This window comes from Penicillium concentricum (genome assembly GCF_028827145.1).
Source record: "Penicillium concentricum strain IBT 3081 chromosome Unknown utg000004l_segment0_segment0, whole genome shotgun sequence".
NCBI classification, from domain to species: Eukaryota; Fungi; Ascomycota; class Eurotiomycetes; order Eurotiales; family Aspergillaceae; genus Penicillium; species Penicillium concentricum.
The window spans coordinates 2,556,172-2,579,388 of NW_026622757.1; the positions used below are offsets into that span (position 1 = coordinate 2,556,172).

Genomic DNA, 23,217 nt, shown 5'->3' on the forward strand with positions numbered 1-23,217 from the left:
GGTGCGCAGAACCCGAGAACCCCCTTCAGGGCTTAGCCTCGGGTTGACCGTGAATCTTGCTGTTGATTTTATGGGTTCAACTGAACTAATTAAACTACGCAAAACTCCCCATGTCAAGTGAGGTAGAGACAAGTTTAATTAGGTTGACATGTCTATCATATCTGCGATTCTGTCTGGGTATTCATTCACTCATTCCCCCCCAAATATGATTGCTCCAATGATTGGTTTAGTTGGAGATCTTGTCGCTGACCTGCTTACTGTATTGTAGAATCATACATTAGCATCCAAACCCAAAGAATCTAGAATGTCACTTACCCAGTGGCCTTCTCGTAGGCCTCGCGGGCACCATCGGTAATCTTCTCCTGCATGTTGCGGTCGACATTGTAGCCAGACTTCTTGACACCGGCAGCAAAGGCTGAAGGAAAGGCTTAGTCGAAAATTCATATTGCGCAAAGCAGAACCAGTTACTCACCCTTGTCAACGTAGTCGTCGTTCTGCTGGGTGCTGTTCTGGACAGGCTTATCCTCGTGGTTGCCGCTAGCGCTGGAAACTGCCTTCTTGATGAAATCCATTGTGATAGTAAATGTCTGAATTATTTGTGAATTCAAAAGATATCCTGAGTAAAGAGAAGGGAAAAGAAAAAGAGTTGTGTCGGGGAATCCGTCTAACTAGGCAAAAGCTGCCCCTCTTTTGCCAAGGCAACCTTGGGTGGCGGTTAGTTGGATGTGGGGCGAACTGTGGCTGTTCGCTGTGGCATTGATGTGGCGTTTTGCTGTGCCACTACTGTGGCACTATTGAATTGTGTTTTGTTGGGATCTCTCAGTGGATAAGGCATGTGATTTTTCATGTGAATAGTAATCAAAATTGATTTTTCAAATACAAGTTGTTATACACAGCTTTGAAAGCACCTTTCAAGCAGAAACTCCAGAAAAATGCTATCCCAAACAAATCTTAAACACCGAAACAGGCCTTATTGGCAGACCGGATAGCTTCCTTCTCACCCTCGCTCATGACATCGGTGATCTCCCAGGGAGTGTTGCCTAATCCCATCGCACGCTGACCCTCAGGTCTCAGCGCCGACCAATCCATAGCACCCTTGAATCCGGCCTCGCCGGGTCCACCAGCACCGGGGAAATCCCACGGAGGTGAATAGGTCTGCGCAGCCTGGCGCTGCTTAAGGAGGTAGTCCACATTCATATCACACAGCGGGGTAGCAGGAATGTACATAACACTGGAGTCCTGGGTACCACGGTGCTCCTTGTCCACAGAGTGAAGAGAATCGCAGTGCCAGGCGACAAAGTCACCAGGCGCAACCTGCGGTACGGAAACCATGGTCGACTCGAGATCGAGATGCGGGTGCGTGACCGGGTTGTATTCCTGGCAAGCTCCAGGTACGGAGCCGGGGAATGTAGTATCCAGGGCCGGTTTTGAGCTCTCGACGTCGAAGAAAGGACGAAGAATGGTGTACGCTGTGCTGTGGTTGATCATGGGGCAGACGTGCAACGAGCCCTCACCGGGCTTGGTGTCCGACATAGATAGCCAGGCCTGGAAGAACCGCAGCATGGAGCATGCACCGGCACCGTTGTATAGATCCATTTTGGCGTTCAGACGGTGTCGCGCATCCCATGCGTCGTACTGCTCCCACTTTCCTTCCAGGATCTTGGTGTAGACTCGGGAGTACTCGGGGTCTTCCCAGCGCTCGAGGGAACCGCCGTCAATGTGTGGCCCGAGGGTGAATTTTGAATCACCGGGGTCGCGGATGCGCAGACGGTCTGCGTAGGTGAGAGGGTTGGTGGTTGAGATCTTGCTGTTGGGGTCGGATGAATGCCACAACTGCTGGACGAAGCGCTGAGCGTTGAGCATGTTCTCGTGGCCGCGGGCTTCAGCCTGCGATGGAGTCCAGTACAGCTCGTAGACAGCTGGGGAGTCGGCTGGGAAAGCCTTGACCCGCTCCTTGTTGGCGGCCACATAGTCGCGGATCCGTTGCTTATACTCCAGGGCTTGATCCCGAGGGATCACATTGCGGACGACTACGCTGCCTCGGTGGCGGATCTCTTTTAATGCGGCTTCAGACACCTTTCCAGAGATCACATCAGAGTAATCAATTGAGGGGATGATCTAGTTTGTATAAATTAGTCTTTTGTTCGGTAATGCGGGTTAATGTGCACATACGTCGCTGCCCTTTGCCTTGATCTTTTGCACTTCGGCGTCCAAGCTAGGAAGCAACCGCTCCCAACTCTTCGTGATGGCATCTTTGTTCTTCTCGAAGATTTTCGCCTTCAGCTCCTGAAACCGTGCGGGGAGAGGTTCCGGCTTGTAGTCGGGCCGTAAACTGGGGAAGACCGATGAGATATCACCGGCGGCCTTGGTTGTCTGGGCCGATGTAGAGGCCGCTCGGACAGCGGATTTTGAGATAAACTTTGACAACGACATGGCTGAAGTGAATTCACAAGTGTGTATTCTAACTTTTGCGGGGATCTTCACCGGTGCTTTATATGTTTTTCGTGGGGAACATACCATGCATCAGTCGAGGCGGAAATATACTACAAACGGTAGTCGAGCCGCTGTCGGAAAGAGCGATGTGCCAATTAATTACCCCATTAGGATATCTACCCGCCGAGCCGCTGTTCGCCATGACATCAGTCCGTGAAGAATCCATCATTCATGAGGCTAAAGATAGCAATAGTCTCGACTGAGTTTTATTCAAAGTGTAGCCTTTTGAGAAGATCATTCGGGAATACGGCAAGCCGGCATTTTTTCAAGACTTCCGGGATGGAAGATCTGCATTGTGACGAAGCCTAAGTACTATACTTCGGAACACTGCCATACCACAACACCAGCGGCACTTGGTGTAAGGTTACGCTGTTACTCGAACGACATGATCAATTAAGCACTATAGGTGCTTGCTGTTTCGCGGCTTAAACAGAACAGACTTACTGAAGATCTAAATATCTCGTAGAGCGTTCCTATGCTTGACAAGTATACTCCGTACCTCAAACAATTATGGGGCAACCCACCTGATTTTCCCCAGTTTTGACTTCAAAAATCAAAGGCAAGCGTACCGAGCTCTACCCTGATGCCCCTCGGAGCCACTTGCTGATCCAACTGCAGCATGTAGCATAGTTTTCCATCGAACAATTCACTTAAGTACCATCAAAACCCTCCCAAAGTTGTAATAGAGCAAGCCAGTGCCAACAAGAGGGGAAATACTGTCAGATGATTTGATACCCAAGGGAAATGGGGAAATTGACTGCTATTGGACTTCGTTGTACAGGATTCTCGGCCATCACGCCGGCCTCGGTCCACCTTCCTCTCGCCCCGACGGGTAAATGCTCTTCTACCCCGCGAGATCTTAAAATGGATACGGAAATGCGCTGCAAAGGACCCCGAGCATGTTCCACGAGGTCCATTTCTGCATAAAAGAAGGCATAATCCCCCTCATAGTCGAATCTGTAACCCATCAATCGTTAATACTTTAAACATGTCTCTCTCGGTGAAAGGAAGATCTGCCATTATCACTGGAGCTGGCTCCGGTATGTCTCCTGTATACTGCAGTATCAAACAGCCAGCTTACACTGTAGCCAGGTATCAATCTCAGTTTCGCCAAATTGCTAGTGGAAAACGGCTGCAATGTCCTAATCGCAGACCTAGCCTTGCGTCCCGAGGCGCAAGTGCTAGCCGATAAGCACAAGACCGGGCCCGCACGAGTGGTCTTCCAACAGACTAATGTGATTGACTGGGTCCAGCTCGAGCAGATGTTCGAGGTTGCGAAGAAGGAGTTCGGCGAGATTGATATTGTTTGCCCGGGCGCGGGAGTCTACGAGCCGGTAAGGCAAAACACAACACCAATAAAACTACAAGTCTAACTACGGCTGTAATAAATATAGAACTGGAGCAACTTCTGGCGCCCGCCTCACTCAGCTGAAAGCAAGGACCTGGCCTCTGGCGGCCGATACGCTTTGATCGATATCAACATCACCCATCCGATCCGCACGACGCAGCTGGCGATTGCCCATTTCCTTAACAACCGTACCAGCGGTCGCCCGAAGCATATCGTTCATATCTCCAGCATTGCGGGCCAGAACGCGAATCTCGCAGCTCCAATTTACTGCGCCACGAAAGCCGCCGTCAACGGCTTTGTGAGGTCGCTCGCCGACCTCGACAAGAAGCTTGGCATCCGAGTCACAGCCGTGGCTCCCGGTGTTATCAAGACCCCGCTGTGGACTGATCATCCAGAGAAGATGAAGATGGTTGATGATAGTACTGATTCGTGGGTGACGCCTGAAGAAGTGGCGGAGGTGATGTTGGCGCTTGTGCAGCAAGAACAAGTGGGCGAGATTATCGGGGATCGCTCGGGTCGTGGGCCGCAGTTTAAGGTGGAGGGAGGTACGATTCTGGAAGTTTCAAAGACGGTGCGAGCTGTCGAACAGTTCAATGATCCTGGCCCTGGTAATCGACCTGGAAACACGGCGTCGGATCATCATGCGGTTGAGGAAGAGAGTTATCAACTCATGTCGCAGAAAGGCTGGGGATTGTCGAAGATATAATTATGGATATAGGAATCCAATGTTTCAAATATTTCAAGGATATAGTTAGGTAATATGTAGGGATGCCCAGATGCTCCTGTGCTGGGCCAAGTGTTTTTTAGGTAACAGGTCCCGGAGAAGAGCCGGTCATGTGTCATCCCCGATAAGGCTTTCAACTGGCCACGATACTTTCCCTCCTTATTCCACCCTTTTTCCGTTTTCCAGTTAAACTAAATTACTCTCTTTCTCTCTCTTTTGGTTTGATCTCGGCCCCGCTGGTAGCGGCCGTTAATTATGTGTTGCGCGCCTATCTACGACCGATAACCGCATTTCCGCAAACAGATAACAGATATTAAAATGGAAGAGGCCGCGCTCGTTGGTCCATCTGGATCCCAGAATGCACTGCGCAGGTAGGAACACAATCTCTTGATGTTGACTGTAGCTAATTAAGATTCCAGGCGTGGAGCCCGTGGAAGACCTGGAGATGTCGTGGGTGAGGCGAGTTGGGCCAGCAGTGTGATCAACCTGGTCAATACCAGTGAGTGCAAGGAAGTAAACAATGAGGGTGTTTCGGATTCTAATAAAATCTCTCACTCTAGTCATCGGTGCTGGTGTGCTTGCGATGCCCCTAGCCATCTCCCGTATGGGAATTGTCCTCGGCGTCTGCGTGGTTCTGTGGTCTGCAGTCACCGCAGGATTCGGCCTTTACCTGCAATCACTATGCGCGCAATACCTGGATCGTGGAAGCGCCTCGTTCTTTGCGCTATCACAATTGACATACCCCAACGCGGCCGTCGTCTTTGACGCTGCGATTGCGATCAAGTGTTTCGGAGTCGGCGTGAGCTATCTCATCATCATTGGAGATCTCATGCCGGGGGTGGTACAGGGATTTGTTGGCAGCGAACCGGGATATGATTTCCTGGTCGACCGCCACTTTTGGGTTACAGCTTTTATGTGAGTCGCCTTGTGCAATGTGCCGAATCGAGGGTGACGTGCTGACCATCTGACTTTAGGTTGATCGTGATTCCTATTTCCTACCTCCGCCGTCTAGATTCGTTGAAGTATACCAGTATTGCGGCCTTGGTGTCCATGGCCTATTTGGTTGTCCTGGTTGTGTATAAATTTGTCCAGGGAGACACAATGGAAGATCGGGGCCCGATTCGCGTGGGCCATTGGGCCGGCGCGGTTCCGACTCTCAGTAGTCTGCCAGTTATTGTCTTTGCATTTACTTGCCATCAAAATGTGCGTTTCCAAGTTGCGACCCTTGAGTTCTTTTCTAACACGCATTCCAGATGTTCTCCATCCTCAACGAAATCGGCAATAACAGCCATTTCCGCACGACTGCCGTTGTTTTTGCGAGCGCCGGTAGCGCAGCTGCAACATACATCCTTGTTGCCATCACCGGATACTTATCCTTTGGCAACAGTGTAGGCGGCAATATCATCGGCATGTACCCACCCGGCGTATATGCAACGATCGGCCGCGCCGCAATCGTCATGCTAGTAGTCTTCTCTTATCCACTACAATGCCACCCATGTCGAGCTTCAGTCGATGCTGTCCTAAAATGGCGCCCCAGACAACAAGCCCATGGCACAGAGAATTCTCCAAACCGGTACCCATTACTAGGCCCACGCGGGAAGCGTACCCCGGAGCCAATGAGCGATCTTCGCTTCTCCATTATCACAACCACCATCTTGATCCTGAGCTACCTAGTCGCCATGACCGTGTCTTCCCTCGAATCCGTACTGGCATACGTCGGAAGCACTGGCAGCACTAGCATCAGCTTCATTCTCCCAGGCCTGTTCTACTACAAAATTTCCTCGCCTGACTCACCTACCCACCAAGTCTTAATGAAAGAGGACGATGAGGCGGAGGATGATCTCTCCGATGATGACGAATGTGACGACGGCGAGGGTTCCCTCGCTCGCTCATTGACCGAGAGTGGCCTTTTGCCCCGTGGCAGCCGCTTGCGCAAGGTACTGCTTCGCCGACTCAGCCTAGCATTGGCTCTCTACGGCTTCCTTGTTATGATTGTGTGCCTGATTACGAACACCTTCTTTAAAGTCTCGCATGAATAGACTCCTTGGTCTCTGCATGAAATTTCTCTTTCCCCCTCTTGTCGGCTTGGACCTGATCTTGTCATGATCTTTGGGCCTGCCATATACCGTCCAAGGAACCTTATTCCTTGGATTTTCTTGCCTATTCATCAAGCTCATTTCCCTTTGCATATTCTTCCCCCTTGCGCGTTACTTTAGATGTTCGCTGTTGTTTTTTTATCCTATTGGATATTGCTCTTCGCAAAGTTTCAATTTCATTTGATTTGGGTTGCTCATGCTAGGCGTTTGGAGAATTGTATCTATTTGACTCAGTTGCTTAATCTTCATATCGGTTGACTGCTAATTAATGCGGGTATACCATGGCTATTTGTTTTGTTTCGGTAAGGAAAGAAAAGACAGATAGGATTCAAGGTAAACTTATAATGAATGGACTTGCAGAAGTTCAAGATATGAATGAAGAAAAGTGTACAGTAGAAAGCGATTCAAGCAAGGCCAGATGTAAAGCAAAAAAACCCTCATCCGAAACCACTTCCGAGAAACACCAAAACCCAAGCTCGTTTGTCCAACAATTACCCTCTGGTCCATAACTTGCTAAAAGCAGGTGATTCAGGCAAAATTGCACATATCCTCCCTCAGCCCTCAACCAGTTCAACGCGCAATTAATTGTTGTTGTTAGCACCGTTCAGAATCCGCAAAATGGACATGAACAAGTTAAGCACATCGAGATAAAGCGAGATCGAAGCAGCGATCTCCTCCTCAACATGATAGTGTCGCATAACCAATTGCGTATCAACGAGAATATAACCCGAGAAGATGAGCGCGCCAAGCACACCGTATATGATCTCGATGGTGCTGTTGAACGGGATGAACATAGCCACGAACCCGAACAGAATCATGAACCACAATGCGCCGAAGAGGTATGGCATCCAGTCGGTGAAATCGTACTTGGTCTGGCATGCGAAGAGGGTCAATGCGACGAAGATTCCAAGCGTCAGTGCGAGCGCTTGCACAACTACCCTCGCGTCATAGAACGATGTCGCCACACTGATTGAGTATGCTTCGAGGATGGTGAAGCCTGATAGGAAGAGGAGGTTTGCCGGGTAGGACTTGCGCTTCCAGAATGTTGCGAGCATGAAGCCCAGAGCGCCGAAGACGGAGATTATCATCAACCAGAAGTTGGACTGGATCCAGGTGCGGTAGGAATCGTTGAAGAAGGAGATCGAGCTGAGGATCGTTGTGAGGAGGAGTTGAGCCGTTCTAAATGAGTTATATTAGTATGGAGTTCGTAGAATCGATGCACTTGCATCTGCTTTGTGAATCGTGTTGGACTTACAGAATGGAGTATACTTTCCGAACGAATTGCATTCGGATGTCAATCGTGCCTTCGGCAACGGTGCCTCCGAACTATGTTTGTCAGTTTTCATCTTTCTAGCTCGGCGCAAGTACTCCAAATGGCGTAGTACATACCTTGAAGTCATCTGGCAGATTGTCATCCTCGCTGCGAGGCGCTGGCTCCGCTGGCTGCGCTGTAGCCTGGTAGGAGGGAGGGGCCTGAGAGTAGGACGGGTCGTCTAAGGAGTCCCGCTGAGGAGCGGGCTCGTATCGGGTATTTGCAGCCATAGTGGTAGATTGAGATACGTTTGGTCTCTCAGCAGTGATGTTGAATGTTGGAATGAATCGACGAAGAGGGAGATGAGTGAAGCCTGGTGGAGCCCCGAGTGATGTGACGGGTCACGTGTGATAAGCTAAATATGGGGCCAGGTGTTGCTTACGTATACACTTTTGTGGGGTTTGAGTGGATGGGTCTCGTAGATCCCCAGTTACACATCAAGTTGTCTGTACGTTTTCATACTTGGAGCTATAAAAATGAGAAAGAGGAAACATCTAAGAGACGACATTTGAAAAGATACTAGAGAAAACTGCGAAAAAAGACTACCAATACCTGAGAAGGCGGCATAATCGGCCGACTATTCTTGTGAATATATACCGATGATCGATAGTACATCTATCTTTTTGATGAAGAGCTTGTACAGAAAACAACCACAAAATGTGGCGAGATAAGAGAAGACATCAGTGCAGACAACTCCTTTAGAGATATGAGTTAACAAACTACTCTAAAGAGCCACCATTCCTCTAGCAGCACACGCTAAATGGACCAGAAAGCCCGGGTTCTTGGCCCCCTGTTATGAAGAATCCCTTTCGATACGGTTGGCGGTTTAGGGGTCCGATGTATCCTTGTGAGGGTATTTCGCGTAGTTTGACGAAGGCACCTCTGAGCAAGTTGTAGATGTTGGTATTTCCAGTGAATTGCAAGCTTGTTGATGCACATAGATCTTCTGCATGAAGTGCGTATCGGAGTCTTTGAAATTGAGATTTTGAAGGAAAGCAACACAGCGAGGGTTGTCAATGATGGCTCTCTTAAACCGAGAAAGCTCCATGATAGGGGGCAGTTGACTGCCTGCTATTTGATTGAGGTCCCGAAGTGCATCTTGGATTCTGCGGACAAAATCCGCAGCTGCAGCACCGCCATAGCTCCCTTTGTAACGAAGGTCGACTTTGCCAGTTGTTTATCATCAGTTTTAATATTGCCATCAGCGAGTGAAAAGACCTGTCATTGCCATTAAATGATGCTCATTTATTCTTTCATCGTTACATACCTCCAGTGGTTGGCATTGCCCGTCTTGGAAGTGATCTCGTCGAAGATGCAAATTGTAATGTAACAAAGCACCAGCCTATGTCCGTTTTCTCTCGTGCATCTCAGAAAGGCACCTATCGTGTTGGCATATTCACCTGAACTGTGGGATATGCTCTTCTATATGTTTCCTGGCATAGCAGATGTTTAGAAACATTCTGTCGCAATTGAACTTGTCAGCGTACTCACAGTGCCAAAGAGCCCCCATATGAATGGCCAAGTAGTGATACTTTATTCCCACGAGGGTCAAACTTGTTTCGTTACAACCTGGGTCTGGGCATTTCCATCTGTCATTCACAAAGGTCGGATTTGGGAGCTTGTCCCATCCAGGTATTGTCTCTCCGTCCATATTTAAGGGTTATAGTTTATATCTAAGATTATTGCGTGCTCATAAGAGCGAGGGGATATAAATATATAAAGGAGTGAAGGTGAAGTGATGGAGAGGAGAGAAGTTTGCGAAATCAGCGATTAGCCTATCAAGCTAAATTATACAATCAGGCCTATCTAGGTGTCATTTTTCTTTGTTCTTTTTCTACCGCGTTGTGGCTAGAAGGCAAAGAATTGCTGGAAACCCATAGAACACAAAGTCAGACTTTCCCATGTATAACCTGTGACGGGAAGCAAACGTCCAAACTGTACAAAGCAAAGGTCCAGAGCACAGATCCCAAAATTAAGACAGAGAAGAAATTGAATCATATGACATTGAATCATATGACATTGAATCATATGACATTGAATTATATGATATTGAATTATATGACATTTCTTAACACACTTTATATATATATAAGTATTTCTAATGCACCCGTTTCAGACATAGCAGCAGAAGAAACTGCTACTGACCTCTAGACCCCACCGATCTATGAAGAATTTGAGTTATCCGCGCAGGACCAAGCAGCAGAACCTCCGTTTTGCGCGTAGCTGTCCATAATGCTGACAACAGAACCATATGTACCAGCGATCATCATGAAAGTACCAATAACGACAACGAAGACACTCCAGCAAACCATGGCCATCCATCTTGGTGATCGGTCGACCTTGCCCTTGCTCCAGTTATCGTACAACCACATGCAGCCCATAGGCTGGAAACACATGAATGTGCCAAGCAAAGCACCAATAAGCGAGACGAGACTGTCGAAGACGGGAATGGCACTTGCGATGATGTAGGAAATTAGACCGACGCCTGCGGTGCAGCCGATCCAGGATCCCCAGTGTACTATACTGTTGGAAGTGAGGTGCTTGGAGCCTCTGAGGGCGCGGACGAAGATGAATTTGGCCGGTAGCTATGATTGTGTTAGTTTCATGATCGATATAGAGAAAAGAGACCGAGAGAGGAAGCGCTTACGTGAACGAACAACATCACAGTAACCAGAAGACCTGGAATGGCAAAGCCATAACTGATCTTCTTCATAGTGGCACCGGCGGAACCAAGGGCAGGCGAGGCAACATAAGAACCACAGAAGTAGTAGACCACAACACCGATGGTGATGTAGACAGCAGTCACGCTGCTTTGGCAGATGATCAACGAGCGAGTATAGTATTTGGGGTCGCGCATCTCCGATACGATAGAGAAGAAAGCGGGTGTACCGGCGTAGGCGAAGACCATCGAGGCCACGGCAGAGATGGCCTCACTGAATGAGGGATTGCCAATGATTTTGTAATCAGATACCCAGGGTCCATCTTGCGGGGCCAAGACCGGGCGTTCCTGAACGCCAACAGCGATGGTGACAATGAAGACTATAGTACGAATCGGGTTAGGGCTAAGTTATATCCCGTGACGTCAGTGATAACTTACTTGCGATCAGAATGCAAATGAGTCCAATCCACGCGAGCCAACTGATTTTTCCGAGAGTGCGAATACTGGCGAAGGTGACTCCTCCGACGGCTGCAACGGCAACATAGACTGCTGTGCAAGTGGCATGGCTTGAAACTGAATTGAGGGCGATTGAAAGACCGAGCATTCCTGATCCGGCGACGAAAATCCAATCTAGAAGATATGTTAGCAGCGGATCTATAATTGTTATAATTGTATAGACTTACAGAGACAGAATGCAAAGCCGAAAACTTCACGACCGATGGCACCAAACATTAAGAAACCTGCATCGTCGATACCGTAGACTGAACGATGATTGAGCTTGAACACGCCGACAATATAGTCGGACCATGTTGTAATGATTGCAACGACAAGTAGACAGATAATGCCTGGGATGAGGCCTAACGTATCAAAAGCAGCTGGGATAGAAAGGACACCGAGACCGATCTGACTCTTCATCATGAGAATCACTGTTCCTGCCCATCCTACCTAAAAAGGTGTTAGTTTGGGCCTAATTGGAGATTTTTTTATGGAGAATAAAAAAGCAAAGAAGGGAAAGAAAGAAAAGAAACATACATTTCGGTAGTTGGGGCCGGAGTCTGTGATCTCTCCAAAGACATCATCGTGATTTTGAACGGGATGGTGGATATCACTGTTCTCAGATGGAGTGAGACCCTCGAGGTCTTTTTCTTTTTTCATATCCATCATATTGGAGACTGGAGAATGCAATGCGGATACAAAAACTGGGTCTTGGAGTAGGTGGATGTCGCGCCGCTTATAACTCCCTCCTCAGACCAGCTGCCTGATGGATGGGGCAGAGAACAGATAAGGGTTAGTCAATTGGAGTCAATGCAGTAAATGCTGGGTCTAACGAGACCCAAATGTGGATACTGCGTATATTCGCTCATCTTACAATGGAATCATACGCTAACCCAGTTTCAGAACCCAAGTGCAGATCTGGGAAACTGGGAAATATAATTTAAATCAGTAAAATATCCTAATATGTATGACCGGCCCGCTGTATGACGACAAGTACGGAGTAACGTGGTGTGGAGTTGTGAATGGTAGACGGGGATGCTCCATAATTTTCATTACCCCATGGGGAGACGCGGAGAAGTACTAATTGTGCAACCTTAACTAAACTACATTACGCCTACAAAAACGCCCCCGGACGCCTCCGGACGCCTCCGGTCAAGGACAAGGTAAAATATTTTATACATCTTCTTTCTTACATTCATTTAGGTGGACAACATCTTTATCAATGTTATCAGAACGTGTTATCTCTCAATCTGATACAAAAGTCTAACTTGCATTTACTGATAAACCAGAATATTACTCAATTTCAGATAAGCTGAATATTCGAGTGGCTATTATCGACGTCAGTATCGTACCATATGAGGGGTTTAAAGGGGAAAAAAAGAAAAAGAAAAAAAAGGGAAAAAAAAAAACAGGGGGCATAGGGGGCTTAGGTGGCTTAGGTGGCTTTTCCTCTGGCCAAGCGTCTCACAACCGGTTCCTATGCCGTGAGGCATTTGCTTAGACCGGGTACCATAGCCGGTCACCGCTCACGTGTATATCGTACTTTGTATCATTTTATAACTATCTCATGGTATCACTTCTATAGAATTGGTGGAATTCACAATGGCCCCTTTGGTTGGGTAAGTGATCGTCGCCGGAACACCGAAATAGGAATCTGCCAACTGCGAGCCTGCCATGTACAACATACAATATATATGAACAGGATCAGACCGACTTCTCTACGCCCTGTTAGAAGACTATCCTATGTACGGAGACTCCGTAGACTAAATTTGTAATACGAGCCCTATCCACTCTACAGCTTCGTTCTTTTGCTTGAATCAGCATATGGAGTGGAAGCTGAAACGTTGAGCAACGGTACTTTGTACATAGTAGATAGGATTCTAAGACTAGTTCACTCGGTATGATCCACTTCTATTATCATGTACTGTCAATCGCATCCTATCTGTATCTCTTACCGTTCACGATAGTCTCGAACCTTGTCGGTTCATGCGCGATTTTCCTCTCGGAAATGTTCTAGAAGAGTCCGTGAGAACATGCATTCATGCATGTTGCCTTCTAGAAACAATCCTGCCGGGCAAGCCCTAACATGGGTGTTCTAACAGGGGTGTACGCCAAGACAGCAAAATGAGAGTAACCGCTATAGGTAGGTCCTAGCATTATTGATAGGATATTATCAATTACAAAAATATATTGAGGCTAGTCAAGGCTGGAGAATTAAACCAATGGCAAAATACCAGCCCCGCTAGATTGACCTTGCTTCTTCACTCTCCCACTTTCGCATGATTATTTTCCGCTTCTCCTCATATATCCCGATGTCAAATCGGTGTGCTTTCATCGCATACCAATCACGACCATCGCTTCGATACTCTACTCTCCCATCGAGACGGCATCGAGGGCATCGAGGTGGCACTTTTAGTAGCGCTGCATGAGTCTTGCAGGCAAGGGGTATTACAATAGCACATAACACATAACACACAGACCCGCAGATATACACCGCTAGGCCAGTCTCAATGTTCGCCCATGAAGACAAGCTCGCCACGCAGGACCTAGATACAGCCGAGGCTGGCCGATGCGAGACATTTGGGTTTAGGTTCACCGCGCTGGATCTAGTGCGGAGACAACTTCCTAGATGGGAACTCCTGGGGAGTGTTACACAATCAAGGGTCTCTACGGAGAGGAAGACTGTTGCGATCATTCAAGATATAGCGGAACGAACAGAAGAGAAGAGAGAAGAGAGAAGAGAGAAAAGAGAGAGAGGAGAGGAGAGCAGAGGAGAGATCTAACTAGCTACATGTCAGGTGGTCTTGTAATTGGTGGCCTCAGGCCACCAAACAGAGCCTCAGAGCTCTCGGCCAAAAACACTCGACAGTTCCCCTCACGCAATTTCCCCTCACAATTTCTCCGCAATGGCCGAGCACCTTCCAAGGTTGCTATCTTCACACCCGATGAGGCAGGTCTCACCGCTCATAGAAGAGGAAGGAGCACGTACCAGGCGGATACGCTTCCGAGGAAACAACTACCAGACTCGGGCCAGGTATCCGTTGGGGTATGTCTATGAAAGCTGACCCGAAACATTAATATTTATAGCACGATAAGAAAGTATATGCAAGATACGAAAGATATCTATAGTTTCACAAAGTCAAAAGCGATGCACCGGGGCAGATTAACAATATCCCCCCGTCATTGGCAATGGCAATTAGCAAAGCCCTCTGAAACCTACTCAACAATCCTCCCCATCGTGTCCCTGCGCTCTGAAACCGGTCTGGATCGTTGACCCTCAGCCACCGACTTCGAATCCTCATCTGTGCTCAGATCCGCCTCGTCGTCTTCGTCCGTGCTATCGTCTCCACGGAGCGCCATATCCCGTCCCACACTCGCGCTGGACAGGAAATTTGGTAGACGTCTTCGCTCGAAATCTTGGGCGTGGGCTGAGGCCACAATCGTGCCGACCCGGCTGATAGTAACCGATGGGCGGCGGTGGCGGGCGCGCATACTGGACATGGATGGGGTGCCGTGCTCGACATCACCGGGAGACATGAAGGGTGTTGAGATATGCTGCTGCTGTTCTTGGAGTTGGACGTCTTCCGCTGAGCCGTCGAGGGGGGAGCGGCTGGGGAGGGGATGTCGTAGGGGAGAGGGACATCGCGGGAAGCACGGAAGAGGAGGACGTTTGTGCAGTGCTCGTTTTCGACGCGGAAGATGGACCAGACACCGCGACGGCAGACTTCTGAAAAGGAGACCATGAAGCTAAGTAGGGCGGACTGCTGGATGTTTGTTATAAATATTGCGTAGAAGATCCAGTTGAAGCGGACAACCACGTCAAGTAGCATTGCGGCGTAGTATACCCACACGCGGCGGAAGGCGAGGACTTCCCGAAGCATTGGGTTCTTTGCGTATGGGTTACCCAAACTCCAGTCCATGATTAAGTCCCATACTGAGGTGTAGACGGCGTTGAGGAGGGCGAAGGTGATGAACGCGGCTTGGAAGCGCGTGTGGAGGTTGATGCGGTACATGCTGAGAGTAGCATAGAAGAGGACGCCAAATATGTACTTACCCAAATTCAGGAGATGGGGGAATGCGTTCTTTGTGTCCAGGTATCGGCGAATACATTGGAAAGCGCGCCAGACGGAGGGAAGGCATTGGAAGAAGCCCAAGAGTCGAGAGTGGGAGGAGTTGCACTTGGGAGGGTAGCCCCAGTACGAGGCGTATAGACAGAAGAAGAGCTCGATGTTTCCCATGGCATATGTCTGAGAACAGTACATGTCGCCAAGGAAGAAATCACGAAACTCGACTGGGTAGATTCCAGCAAGCAAAAGACGCCACTAGATCGATCAGATATGCTAGATTGACATCAACGTGATGCTATATCAACTCACATTGGAAAAGGCAAACCACTTGCGGCTCCTGTGGTAGAGAACACGGGCTGGCAAGAAAATAATTATGATCGTCAAGCCAATAAGGACGACAGGCCAGTAAATATACATGTGGTTGTACCATGAGAAGTTGAGCCACATGAATAGGCCCATCAAGAACAAGAAGAAAGCAGGGATCTGTACTTGTCAGGATGAATCATCAAAGCTCGCGAAATAGGACATACCTCCAGCAACTGACGCCACTCTAGGGTGTGTCTGGTATCGTATTCGAAAACAAAAGCATGATTGATCTTCGACTTTGTCCAAATCATACAATCTAAGCAGAAGAGCAAGACGTGGAAGACGATGAGGAAATACCCACCATATATCTGCTCGATTGGTCAATGAAGTTACACGACAGATGAGGGAGCAAAAAACCTACCTGGAGTAGATAACTGGTCCGAATTTGTTCAGTGTCCTCACCCGAACGAAGGGTTCCCGAAGCATCAACCAAGGCCTTGATGGAAAACAGAGTCCCACCCATCAACAAAAGACCAGAGCGGAAAGTATTCGGCGAGTAATCATCAGACTTGTTGATTGTGTGACGGAGTTTGGAGATGGCGATTTTGCGATTACCGCGCTCAAAGTAACGGGAATATAAGTCTTCGACCGCCACCATCAAGCTCTCAATCACTTCACTCTGAACGAACGCCGCTTTGTTGACCTTTTCGGACATATAACGGAGCGGCGGACGGGCATTGACCGCTTTATCATATTTCTTGTTAATCTTCCGGAAAGCCGTTCGATTCAAATAAGCATATCCCTTGAGGAGCTCCACTCCGCGGTAGAACTCCTGCAATGCATGCTTGAGCTTGCGCTTAGCAGAGCGGTAAGGCACTTCATTACTTTGTGGGTCTTGCCGCCGCATAAAGTCTCTCCGGTTGGCGATAAATTCCCGATCTTGGGGGTGCATGCCAGGAGTTGCCATCTGCGCCAGTGCTTCCGTGTTCTTGCCGAAACGATTCTTTCCCACAAATGTATCCTTGATCCGGGCACCGTTTATTTTTGCGAATCCATTTGGCCGTTGCTGTGTCTCGGGGTTACCAGTTTTGATGGCTCTCTTAGCAGCCAGGACCTCCTGGATGCGCTGGTCTCGCATAATATGTAATTGCTGGCGAAGTACCCGCAGTTTCTCGGTGGCTTCTTGCTCTTTCATCACATAGAACGAATCGATCTTGTTCAACTCGCTATCCAAGAATTCGAAAAACTCGTCTTGGCGTTTATCAAACTCGGCGCCAGCGCCAGAATCAAACTGTGGTCGTCTCCCGCTTGGCTCTCCCTCCGCTGTAAACACACGCCGCAGAAGCTGTGATGTCCGGTTGCCCGACGTCACCTTTGTCAAGGCGTCACCCATCTGACTTTGATAGCTCGCCCGTTGGTCTAATTGGGGTCTCTGGGCCGGCAAGGGCTCTGAAATGGGATGAGAGGGTGAGCCGTTTGCTATACCACGGCGCTCCATGACCGGCGAAGGTGTCCGTAGGTGTCTGGGTCGCTCTCCAATATCCTCGTGTGGCAGATACTCCTCATCTGGGTCAAGCGCCGGGTCCGGAAGTTCAAAAGAAGCTACGTCCGAACCTGCGGTATGGTGGTGTGGTGGCGGCGTTGCGAGTATGCTTCCATAACTACCGATATTTTCAGAGAACCGCGATCCTGGCGTGCGAAGTGGTTGTCGCTCGGTTCTGGGCACCGGCGTGGAGCGAGTCATTGATGGCGAGTTGGCGCCATTTCGCTGTGGAGTCGATGGGAAACCATCCGCTGTCGCATCGAGCTGTTTATCGGTATTGGAAGGCGTGAGAGCAGAGTGTGATGCGCCGCGACCTTGCGGGGTGGGAGTGGGATATCGATTGGACGAGACATGAGGACTGCGGTGGGACTTCTGGAGGGCCCGAGTGATGGCCTTGACTTTTTTTTTCCGGTCTAAATACATCCAGGTAAGCGCAACTGCGACACAATAAAAGTGGCGACAATGACCTACCTTGTAGTCGAGATACTTTGCCCGCCATTCAGGAACAAGTTCCTGTTCTAGCTCTCTGGGGATTGAGTCAGCCACTGGAATGTCGCACACTGCCACTGTCACGGGGGTACAAACTTGGCAAATTTCATCCTGAACAACGAACCACCGTCATTTCATACAGTTTTAGACTTGATTGTGCCGGTTTCGATACACAAGTGTGAGGGGTCGAAAAGCTTGAGCGAAAATAAATCCAAGCTCAAAGCCCTGAGGAGATATAGGGAAGGACGAACAGTGTAAAGAAGAATCTCGAAGAAAAAAATAAATAGAAATTCCGCGACGATATATAAAACTCGAGAATCTCCCAGAGAGACTGCAACGCCGCAAAACTCTTTAGCTGACCCTATACTTTTAGCACGTGTATGAGCTCATCAGCTTTGGACGCCTGGATTGTCAGGCTAACAACCCACTATCGGTCATCCTTGTACTTTGATTGGCTATGATTGGATCTGACCCCACAAGGCCAGATTCCTACTAAAGTTAGGGGAATCTATGAACTGGGAATATCCTCACTTCCATACTCCAGGGCTGATCCAATATTCAGCCCTGCAGTGGTCCCGCAAACAATTTCTATATATTACGAAAAGCAAACATCCACGACGCAATACATCGGCGATTGATCCAACGACTGGTCTCCTATCTAAGCTACGACAGCATTGGAATGTGGCCGGAATGCGGCCGGTGGGTTCTCATGGTGATTACTGGCCTAAAAAAAGCCCCGGCATCCCTGTTAAAGCTTGGCGCATATTTTCTGGTGCATATTGAGTGCCTTCGATGTAGGTATACGTACGTATAGGGCTACGTACGTCTTGTCGGAACTATGCGCTGCAAGTTCGTGCATCGTACTCCGTACTCGGTTCTCCGTACATATATACGATGTTCGATATCGATATCTAACTTGGATGTTATTCGATGCCTTACTTCACCGCTCTTTCCAGGTACGAGGTTAAGGTGATCAAATTGTTCGATACATCACATCTCTGATTCTCTCTCTTACTACATACGATCACAGGGTGTTCATAAAACAGGTTTCATTATTCATCCATCGCCGAGACGAGTGACTTAGTAGTTGCCACGCTCATAACGCTCCTCGTACATGTGCTCGGCGTTCTGCTTGGCGTGGCGGTGGGCCTTCTCGCGGTCAACCCAGTCCATGCCCTTGGTCTCGGCGAGCTTGTCGACCTCGCCGCCGACGATTCCGGCGATGAGCTCCTTGGCGAAGGCATGGCTGACCGGCTTGCCTGTTTGTTCAAATCCAAGTCAGAAAATTGCTCATGGATATCTCAAATTGGGAATGTGATGTGGTGTTTCACGTACCCTCCTTGCGCTCGTGATCCTCGTAGGCCTTCATGGCGGCAAAAGAAGCAGCGCCAGCGGCGAACTCGTGAGAGAACTTGCCCTCGTGATGTTGTTCACCGTTGTACACCTCCTGGTGCGCCCTCTCGGATTCTTCTATCTTGGCGTCAGCATGGCTCTCGCTTTCATGGCCAATAGAGTGGTGTTGGGATATCGCCGGCTATGCAGGTCGGGTCGGGCCCGAGTGCATGCAAGCAGTAAGGGTTCAGGTGCGTCTCTACTCCGCAGGAAATCTGGACTTACCCCAGCCCCAAGCCATTGTGAATATGTATAGATAAAAAGGAGGAAAGTGAGAGTAGGGTTGTATAGTATGGAAGAAACGAGGTGTGTAACGTAGTAGCGAGGGGGATGAGGGGATCTTATACGCAAGAGGAGCCAGACTACGGAATACTCCAGAAGGGCTACGTAGTCCACGTTGTACTAAGATTTGGAGTGGCTTTCTCCCCTCTGTCTCAGCTCGAGTGGCCCCACCATCCTGCGAGAATAGTGGCTGACCGGTCCTACAGCGCTTGTACGTTGTAGATGTAGATATGTCAGAGGATGGAGCGAATACCCCCATCCAGCGCACGAATCAGACATGAGTTGAAGGGTATTGGCCGGTGGCTGGTGAAGTAGCTAGGCGCTTACTCCGTACATTGTGATTGTTGTCGGATATCTCGGGCGACCAGGAGGCAACTTCATTGGGAGCTGCGGTGAGATTATCGGCACCACCGCGTCGCTAGTCTACGACTTCATTGGCCGGTGATGGACTCGGAGGACTTTCTATCATGATCCCCGCCAGGAGTTGTTTTAGCTTTTAACGGGTCCCAGCTGAATGACCTTTTGGTCTCCAGTACTGATGTTTGGTCCAGGGGTTGCCTGAGGAACATTCTACATACATATCCAACCGTCCAACTCAACAACGCATAACTAACACCTTGTTACATTGTGTACGATGTATACTGTACTACCAATCCAATCCTGCTTTGCGTGGGTGCTTTCTAACACGTTGAGCATACAGTATGTTGTACCCTCTCGGCGTTACGAATTGTCCCGATATCCAATAATGCGCCGATCTGATGCACCTGAATGGGTCGTCTCAGCCCTACCCCACTATAAATAAACGAATAAGGAGAGGACACAGACAATACTAGCTCCATTGTAGGCTCATTATACGGTACTCATTACACAGTTGGAAAGTTAGAAACTGATTTATCGAAAGCCAAGACACCAAGAGCCCGGTTTAGCCGAGCCAAGCTTCTCCCCAAGGCTTGTTGTCGCCTTATGAGTCCCGGCAACACTAGCCACGAGAAAGTGGCGGTGAACGTGGAATGTCCTCGCGTGCAATTACCTCCTCAGCAGTGACTTTGTAGAGGATATTTCAAGATGTGCTCCGTATTGATAAAATCGAACTCAAACGTGTCTTCTGATACAATACGGGGCTCGCCTCAAACCAATTACGTACTGGAACATGTCGGATATCAAGCCACACTTGGACTAAAATAGCACTCTTTGATTATTGCACATGGGCCTAGATACATAATTATCACGTCAGCACATGTCTAGGTCTGGGATATGTATATATCGTAGTTTAAAATTTTGAAAGGAAAAAAGAAAACAATGTTCATTATGAGCGTGTATGGTCAGGTTCCTTATATGAAACGCCACATATGTTAGATCAATTATACTATACTATACTCTTTAGTAGAGCACAGCTTGAAAGCAATGGCAGAGGGTTGTTTCTCCTTAGCATGATTGAACATCTCAATATCTCGAATCAACCCCAGGCAGCCACAATACAATCACAATACACCACCTTGAAATTGATCCTAATTAATGTGAGACTTTTACGGAGTACTCCGTACATCCGTGAGCAATATACGGAGTAATATTAGTACGGAGTATACATCGGCATTATACCTTGTACGGAGTACTCCGTACTCCTTGCCCTGTCCTTACTAACAACCTTCCGAGGCTGCAAGCTGAAGTCTAAGCCACACTTACCACGGACTTCAGCCACACCCCGCACGATTCTCCGAGCTCAAGCTCCGCAAGCTCCAACTCAGCTCAGCTTGTCTCAACCCAACTCAACCCAAAATGCCTACCAAAAACCCCACCCCAGCCGACTTCCCATCTGAACTCACCGTCACCGTCACACCCGCACCGCCCTCCCCCTCCCAATCCACCACCCCAGCCCCAAACATCCTCCTCCTCCTCCACGGCCTCGGCGACACAGCCGCATCATTCACAAAATTCGCCGAAGCCGTTCGCCTCCCCGAAACAACAATCGTCACAGTCCAAGGCACAGCTCCCCTCCCCTTCGACCTGGGCGGCTACCACTGGGGCGACGATGTCTCCTTCGACTCCGCGACAGGCGCACTAGACATGGACGCCGGTCTCACGCGCAGCACCAAAAAGCTCGTATCGGACGTCGTGCGCGGGACGCTCGTGCAGAAGTGCGGGTATGCGCTGCGCGAGATTATGGTGCTAGGTTTCGGGCAGGGCGGGATGGCTGCGCTTGCTATTGCGCGGGAGCTCGGGTTGAAGGGTAATGGTAATGTTGGCAGTGGTGAGGTCGGTGCTCTTTCTGGAGTTATTTCTATCGGGGCGCCGTATCCGTTATCTGGATCCAGGGTTGGTGATAAGAATCGGTCGCCGGTTTTGCTGGTTGCTGGGAGGGATTCGGTGGCTGTTTCGGATGAGGCGGTGCGTAGGACGAAGCAGGTTTTTGAGTTCGTTGAGGTGAGCCGGTATGCTAGGAAGGGGGATGGGATGCCGTCGAGTCGTGAGGAGATGATGCCTGTTATGCAGTTCTTTGCGCGCAGGTTGAGGAGTAGGCAGGGTGTGCCTGAGGGGAGCGTGGAGATTAGTTGAACATACGACATTACATGTATAAAATTGGATCTTAGTTAATGATTTGGTTTTTCTGGATTGAATATCTGGGTGTTGGAGATGAGAGGTGTAGGGGAGCTAGAGGACGCAATTGGCGTGTTCCTGGCACCTGGAAAATGAGTCGTCAATGACCTCGATTGTGGTGAACATATCAATTTTTAGTGAGATCTGTCAATATTCTACAGATGTGATATGTTTTGTAGTGGCATATTCGAGCAGTCAAAGAGGGGCTATGGCGCCTATCGACCACGCACAATTGGTCGGGTTCTCGCATTCGTCAATTTCGATCACATCCAAGTCATCTGATCTTAATACTCATTGGTATAGGTTGCCAAGCTACGAGACCACATCTCGCAAGAAATTATCCGCGGAAGTTCTGCATACACACCAAAATTACTTGAAAAAGGTACGAGGTCATCACAGTGCATGAAAACCAACTCGGACTGACCGTATAGAACATGACCTACAACCTCTCAATAGAAGTCTTCGGGCCCGGCGATAGCCCCACACACCGATCCCACTGGGGGTTCATGATCAACAAACCCGGGAATCTGGAATTCGGCGATCTCCTCCAAGTCGAGGTCATCGATTCGGACAGGCTGTGGTACGGATTTGCGCCTCGGTACGCGACGAAGATCATCGATAAGGCGGCAGTGGGGATGTGCAAGATTGCCGATCTCACGTCTCAACAACGACACGACGTGATTAAAGTTATTGAAAAGGTGCCAGCCCCGAGAGATTCCATTGGCCGGTGTCAAGACTGGACTTTTGATGCTTTGCTATCTTTGGAGATTGAAGAGCTCGTTCCTTCTGGTACTTCTGAATTCTGGAAGGGGATGATTGGTAGACCGGCGCGAGAAGTTGCAGCAGCTTGTGGAACGAAGTGGACTGCCTTTTGATACATACGTTATGTCTTATGTTTTGATGACCTAGAGAGTATAGGCACAGAATGGTTGGGATATTGGTAAAGAGAAGATAATAGTATTTGTACGAAATCATCTTGTGAATCTAATGACATTCTATTCAAACCTCTTATGTGTGTGCGTACCCAGATAGAATAATTTAGCCATCTCGCGTCAGAAGCTCAAGGCTGAAGGCAAGTACCGAGGTAGATGCTTCTTTCTCAGGCTCCGATGTCGGTGTGAGGTTTATTGATACATAGGCGGAAAATGGCAGGACATAGCCCGCACCAAGTTTTGAAATGCATATATGCAGTCGGCGACAGGTTACATTCATGTATAATCATAACCACCCAGGCAGATATCTAAAAAAAAAGCATTGTAGCAGCCTCTCCACAGTCCAAGGGATATGTTCTTGATCCCCACGTTCTATGCATCCATGTTCAAATGTAAACCAGCTATGTACTGAGACTCCCCAGAACCCACAAAATGCCTCAAGCCCCAAAGCACAAACTCCCCACTGTATCTAAATGCAACCGAA

The 23,217-nt window shown here is 48.8% G+C and overlaps 13 protein-coding genes across 13 annotated transcripts; 6 read left to right on the plus strand and 7 right to left on the minus strand.

The window, feature by feature from the left end:
* Nucleotides 1-226: 226 nt before the first annotated feature.
* On the minus strand, nt 227-572 carry N7517_009925 (uncharacterized protein; the record flags this gene model as incomplete). Its single annotated transcript, XM_056727648.1, has 3 exons — nt 227-257; nt 316-415; nt 473-572. The coding sequence occupies 3 exons, from the start codon at nt 570-572 to the stop codon at nt 227-229; spliced, it is 231 nt and encodes a 76-aa protein (XP_056576220.1).
* A 379-nt stretch (nt 573-951) lies between these two features.
* Nucleotides 952-2,433, minus strand: N7517_009926 (DUF1479 domain-containing protein; the record flags this gene model as incomplete). The annotated part of the gene is made up of 2 exons (XM_056727649.1): nt 952-2,118; nt 2,173-2,433. The coding sequence occupies 2 exons, from the start codon at nt 2,431-2,433 to the stop codon at nt 952-954; spliced, it is 1,428 nt and encodes a 475-aa protein (XP_056576221.1).
* Nucleotides 2,434-3,481: 1,048 nt separating this feature from the next.
* On the plus strand, nt 3,482-4,547 carry N7517_009927 (uncharacterized protein; the record flags this gene model as incomplete). Its single annotated transcript, XM_056727650.1, has 3 exons — nt 3,482-3,533; nt 3,586-3,827; nt 3,888-4,547. The coding sequence occupies 3 exons, from the start codon at nt 3,482-3,484 to the stop codon at nt 4,545-4,547; spliced, it is 954 nt and encodes a 317-aa protein (XP_056576222.1).
* Nucleotides 4,548-4,883: 336 nt separating this feature from the next.
* On the plus strand, nt 4,884-6,604 carry N7517_009928 (uncharacterized protein; the record flags this gene model as incomplete). The annotated part of the gene is made up of 5 exons (XM_056727651.1): nt 4,884-4,936; nt 4,985-5,064; nt 5,126-5,480; nt 5,540-5,768; nt 5,819-6,604. 5 exons carry the CDS (start codon nt 4,884-4,886, stop codon nt 6,602-6,604), a joined length of 1,503 nt encoding a protein of 500 aa, XP_056576223.1.
* A 638-nt stretch (nt 6,605-7,242) lies between these two features.
* N7517_009929 (Bax inhibitor-1 family protein) lies at nt 7,243-8,203 on the minus strand (the record flags this gene model as incomplete). Its single annotated transcript, XM_056727652.1, has 3 exons — nt 7,243-7,840; nt 7,917-7,987; nt 8,051-8,203. 3 exons carry the CDS (start codon nt 8,201-8,203, stop codon nt 7,243-7,245), a joined length of 822 nt encoding a protein of 273 aa, XP_056576224.1.
* A 596-nt stretch (nt 8,204-8,799) lies between these two features.
* N7517_009930 (uncharacterized protein) lies at nt 8,800-9,256 on the minus strand (the record flags this gene model as incomplete). The annotated part of the gene is made up of 2 exons (XM_056727653.1): nt 8,800-9,137; nt 9,241-9,256. 2 exons carry the CDS (start codon nt 9,254-9,256, stop codon nt 8,800-8,802), a joined length of 354 nt encoding a protein of 117 aa, XP_056576225.1.
* Nucleotides 9,257-10,135: 879 nt separating this feature from the next.
* N7517_009931 (uncharacterized protein) lies at nt 10,136-11,796 on the minus strand (the record flags this gene model as incomplete). The annotated part of the gene is made up of 5 exons (XM_056727654.1): nt 10,136-10,558; nt 10,621-11,012; nt 11,071-11,262; nt 11,316-11,577; nt 11,665-11,796. The coding sequence occupies 5 exons, from the start codon at nt 11,794-11,796 to the stop codon at nt 10,136-10,138; spliced, it is 1,401 nt and encodes a 466-aa protein (XP_056576226.1).
* A 1,841-nt stretch (nt 11,797-13,637) lies between these two features.
* N7517_009932 (uncharacterized protein) lies at nt 13,638-13,910 on the plus strand (the record flags this gene model as incomplete). The annotated part of the gene is made up of 1 exon (XM_056727655.1): nt 13,638-13,910. The coding sequence occupies one exon, from the start codon at nt 13,638-13,640 to the stop codon at nt 13,908-13,910; it is 273 nt and encodes a 90-aa protein (XP_056576227.1).
* Nucleotides 13,911-13,918: 8 nt separating this feature from the next.
* Nucleotides 13,919-14,256, plus strand: N7517_009933 (uncharacterized protein; the record flags this gene model as incomplete). Its single annotated transcript, XM_056727656.1, has 2 exons — nt 13,919-14,173; nt 14,215-14,256. 2 exons carry the CDS (start codon nt 13,919-13,921, stop codon nt 14,254-14,256), a joined length of 297 nt encoding a protein of 98 aa, XP_056576228.1.
* Nucleotides 14,257-14,343: 87 nt separating this feature from the next.
* Nucleotides 14,344-17,642, minus strand: N7517_009934 (SPX and EXS domain-containing protein; the record flags this gene model as incomplete). Its single annotated transcript, XM_056727657.1, is given in 6 exon segments — nt 14,344-14,643; nt 14,655-15,449; nt 15,504-15,677; nt 15,725-15,868; nt 15,922-17,569; nt 17,629-17,642. The coding sequence occupies 6 exon segments, from the start codon at nt 17,640-17,642 to the stop codon at nt 14,344-14,346; spliced, it is 3,075 nt and encodes a 1,024-aa protein (XP_056576229.1).
* Nucleotides 17,643-18,612: 970 nt separating this feature from the next.
* On the minus strand, nt 18,613-19,165 carry N7517_009935 (DUF3759 domain-containing protein; the record flags this gene model as incomplete). Its single annotated transcript, XM_056727658.1, has 3 exons — nt 18,613-18,791; nt 18,868-19,002; nt 19,150-19,165. The coding sequence occupies 3 exons, from the start codon at nt 19,163-19,165 to the stop codon at nt 18,613-18,615; spliced, it is 330 nt and encodes a 109-aa protein (XP_056576230.1).
* Nucleotides 19,166-20,982: 1,817 nt separating this feature from the next.
* N7517_009936 (alpha/beta hydrolase) lies at nt 20,983-21,759 on the plus strand (the record flags this gene model as incomplete). The annotated part of the gene is made up of 1 exon (XM_056727659.1): nt 20,983-21,759. One exon carries the CDS (start codon nt 20,983-20,985, stop codon nt 21,757-21,759), a length of 777 nt encoding a protein of 258 aa, XP_056576231.1.
* Nucleotides 21,760-22,235: 476 nt separating this feature from the next.
* On the plus strand, nt 22,236-22,676 carry N7517_009937 (uncharacterized protein; the record flags this gene model as incomplete). The annotated part of the gene is made up of 1 exon (XM_056727660.1): nt 22,236-22,676. The coding sequence occupies one exon, from the start codon at nt 22,236-22,238 to the stop codon at nt 22,674-22,676; it is 441 nt and encodes a 146-aa protein (XP_056576232.1).
* Between the last annotated feature and the right edge of the window lie 541 nt (nt 22,677-23,217).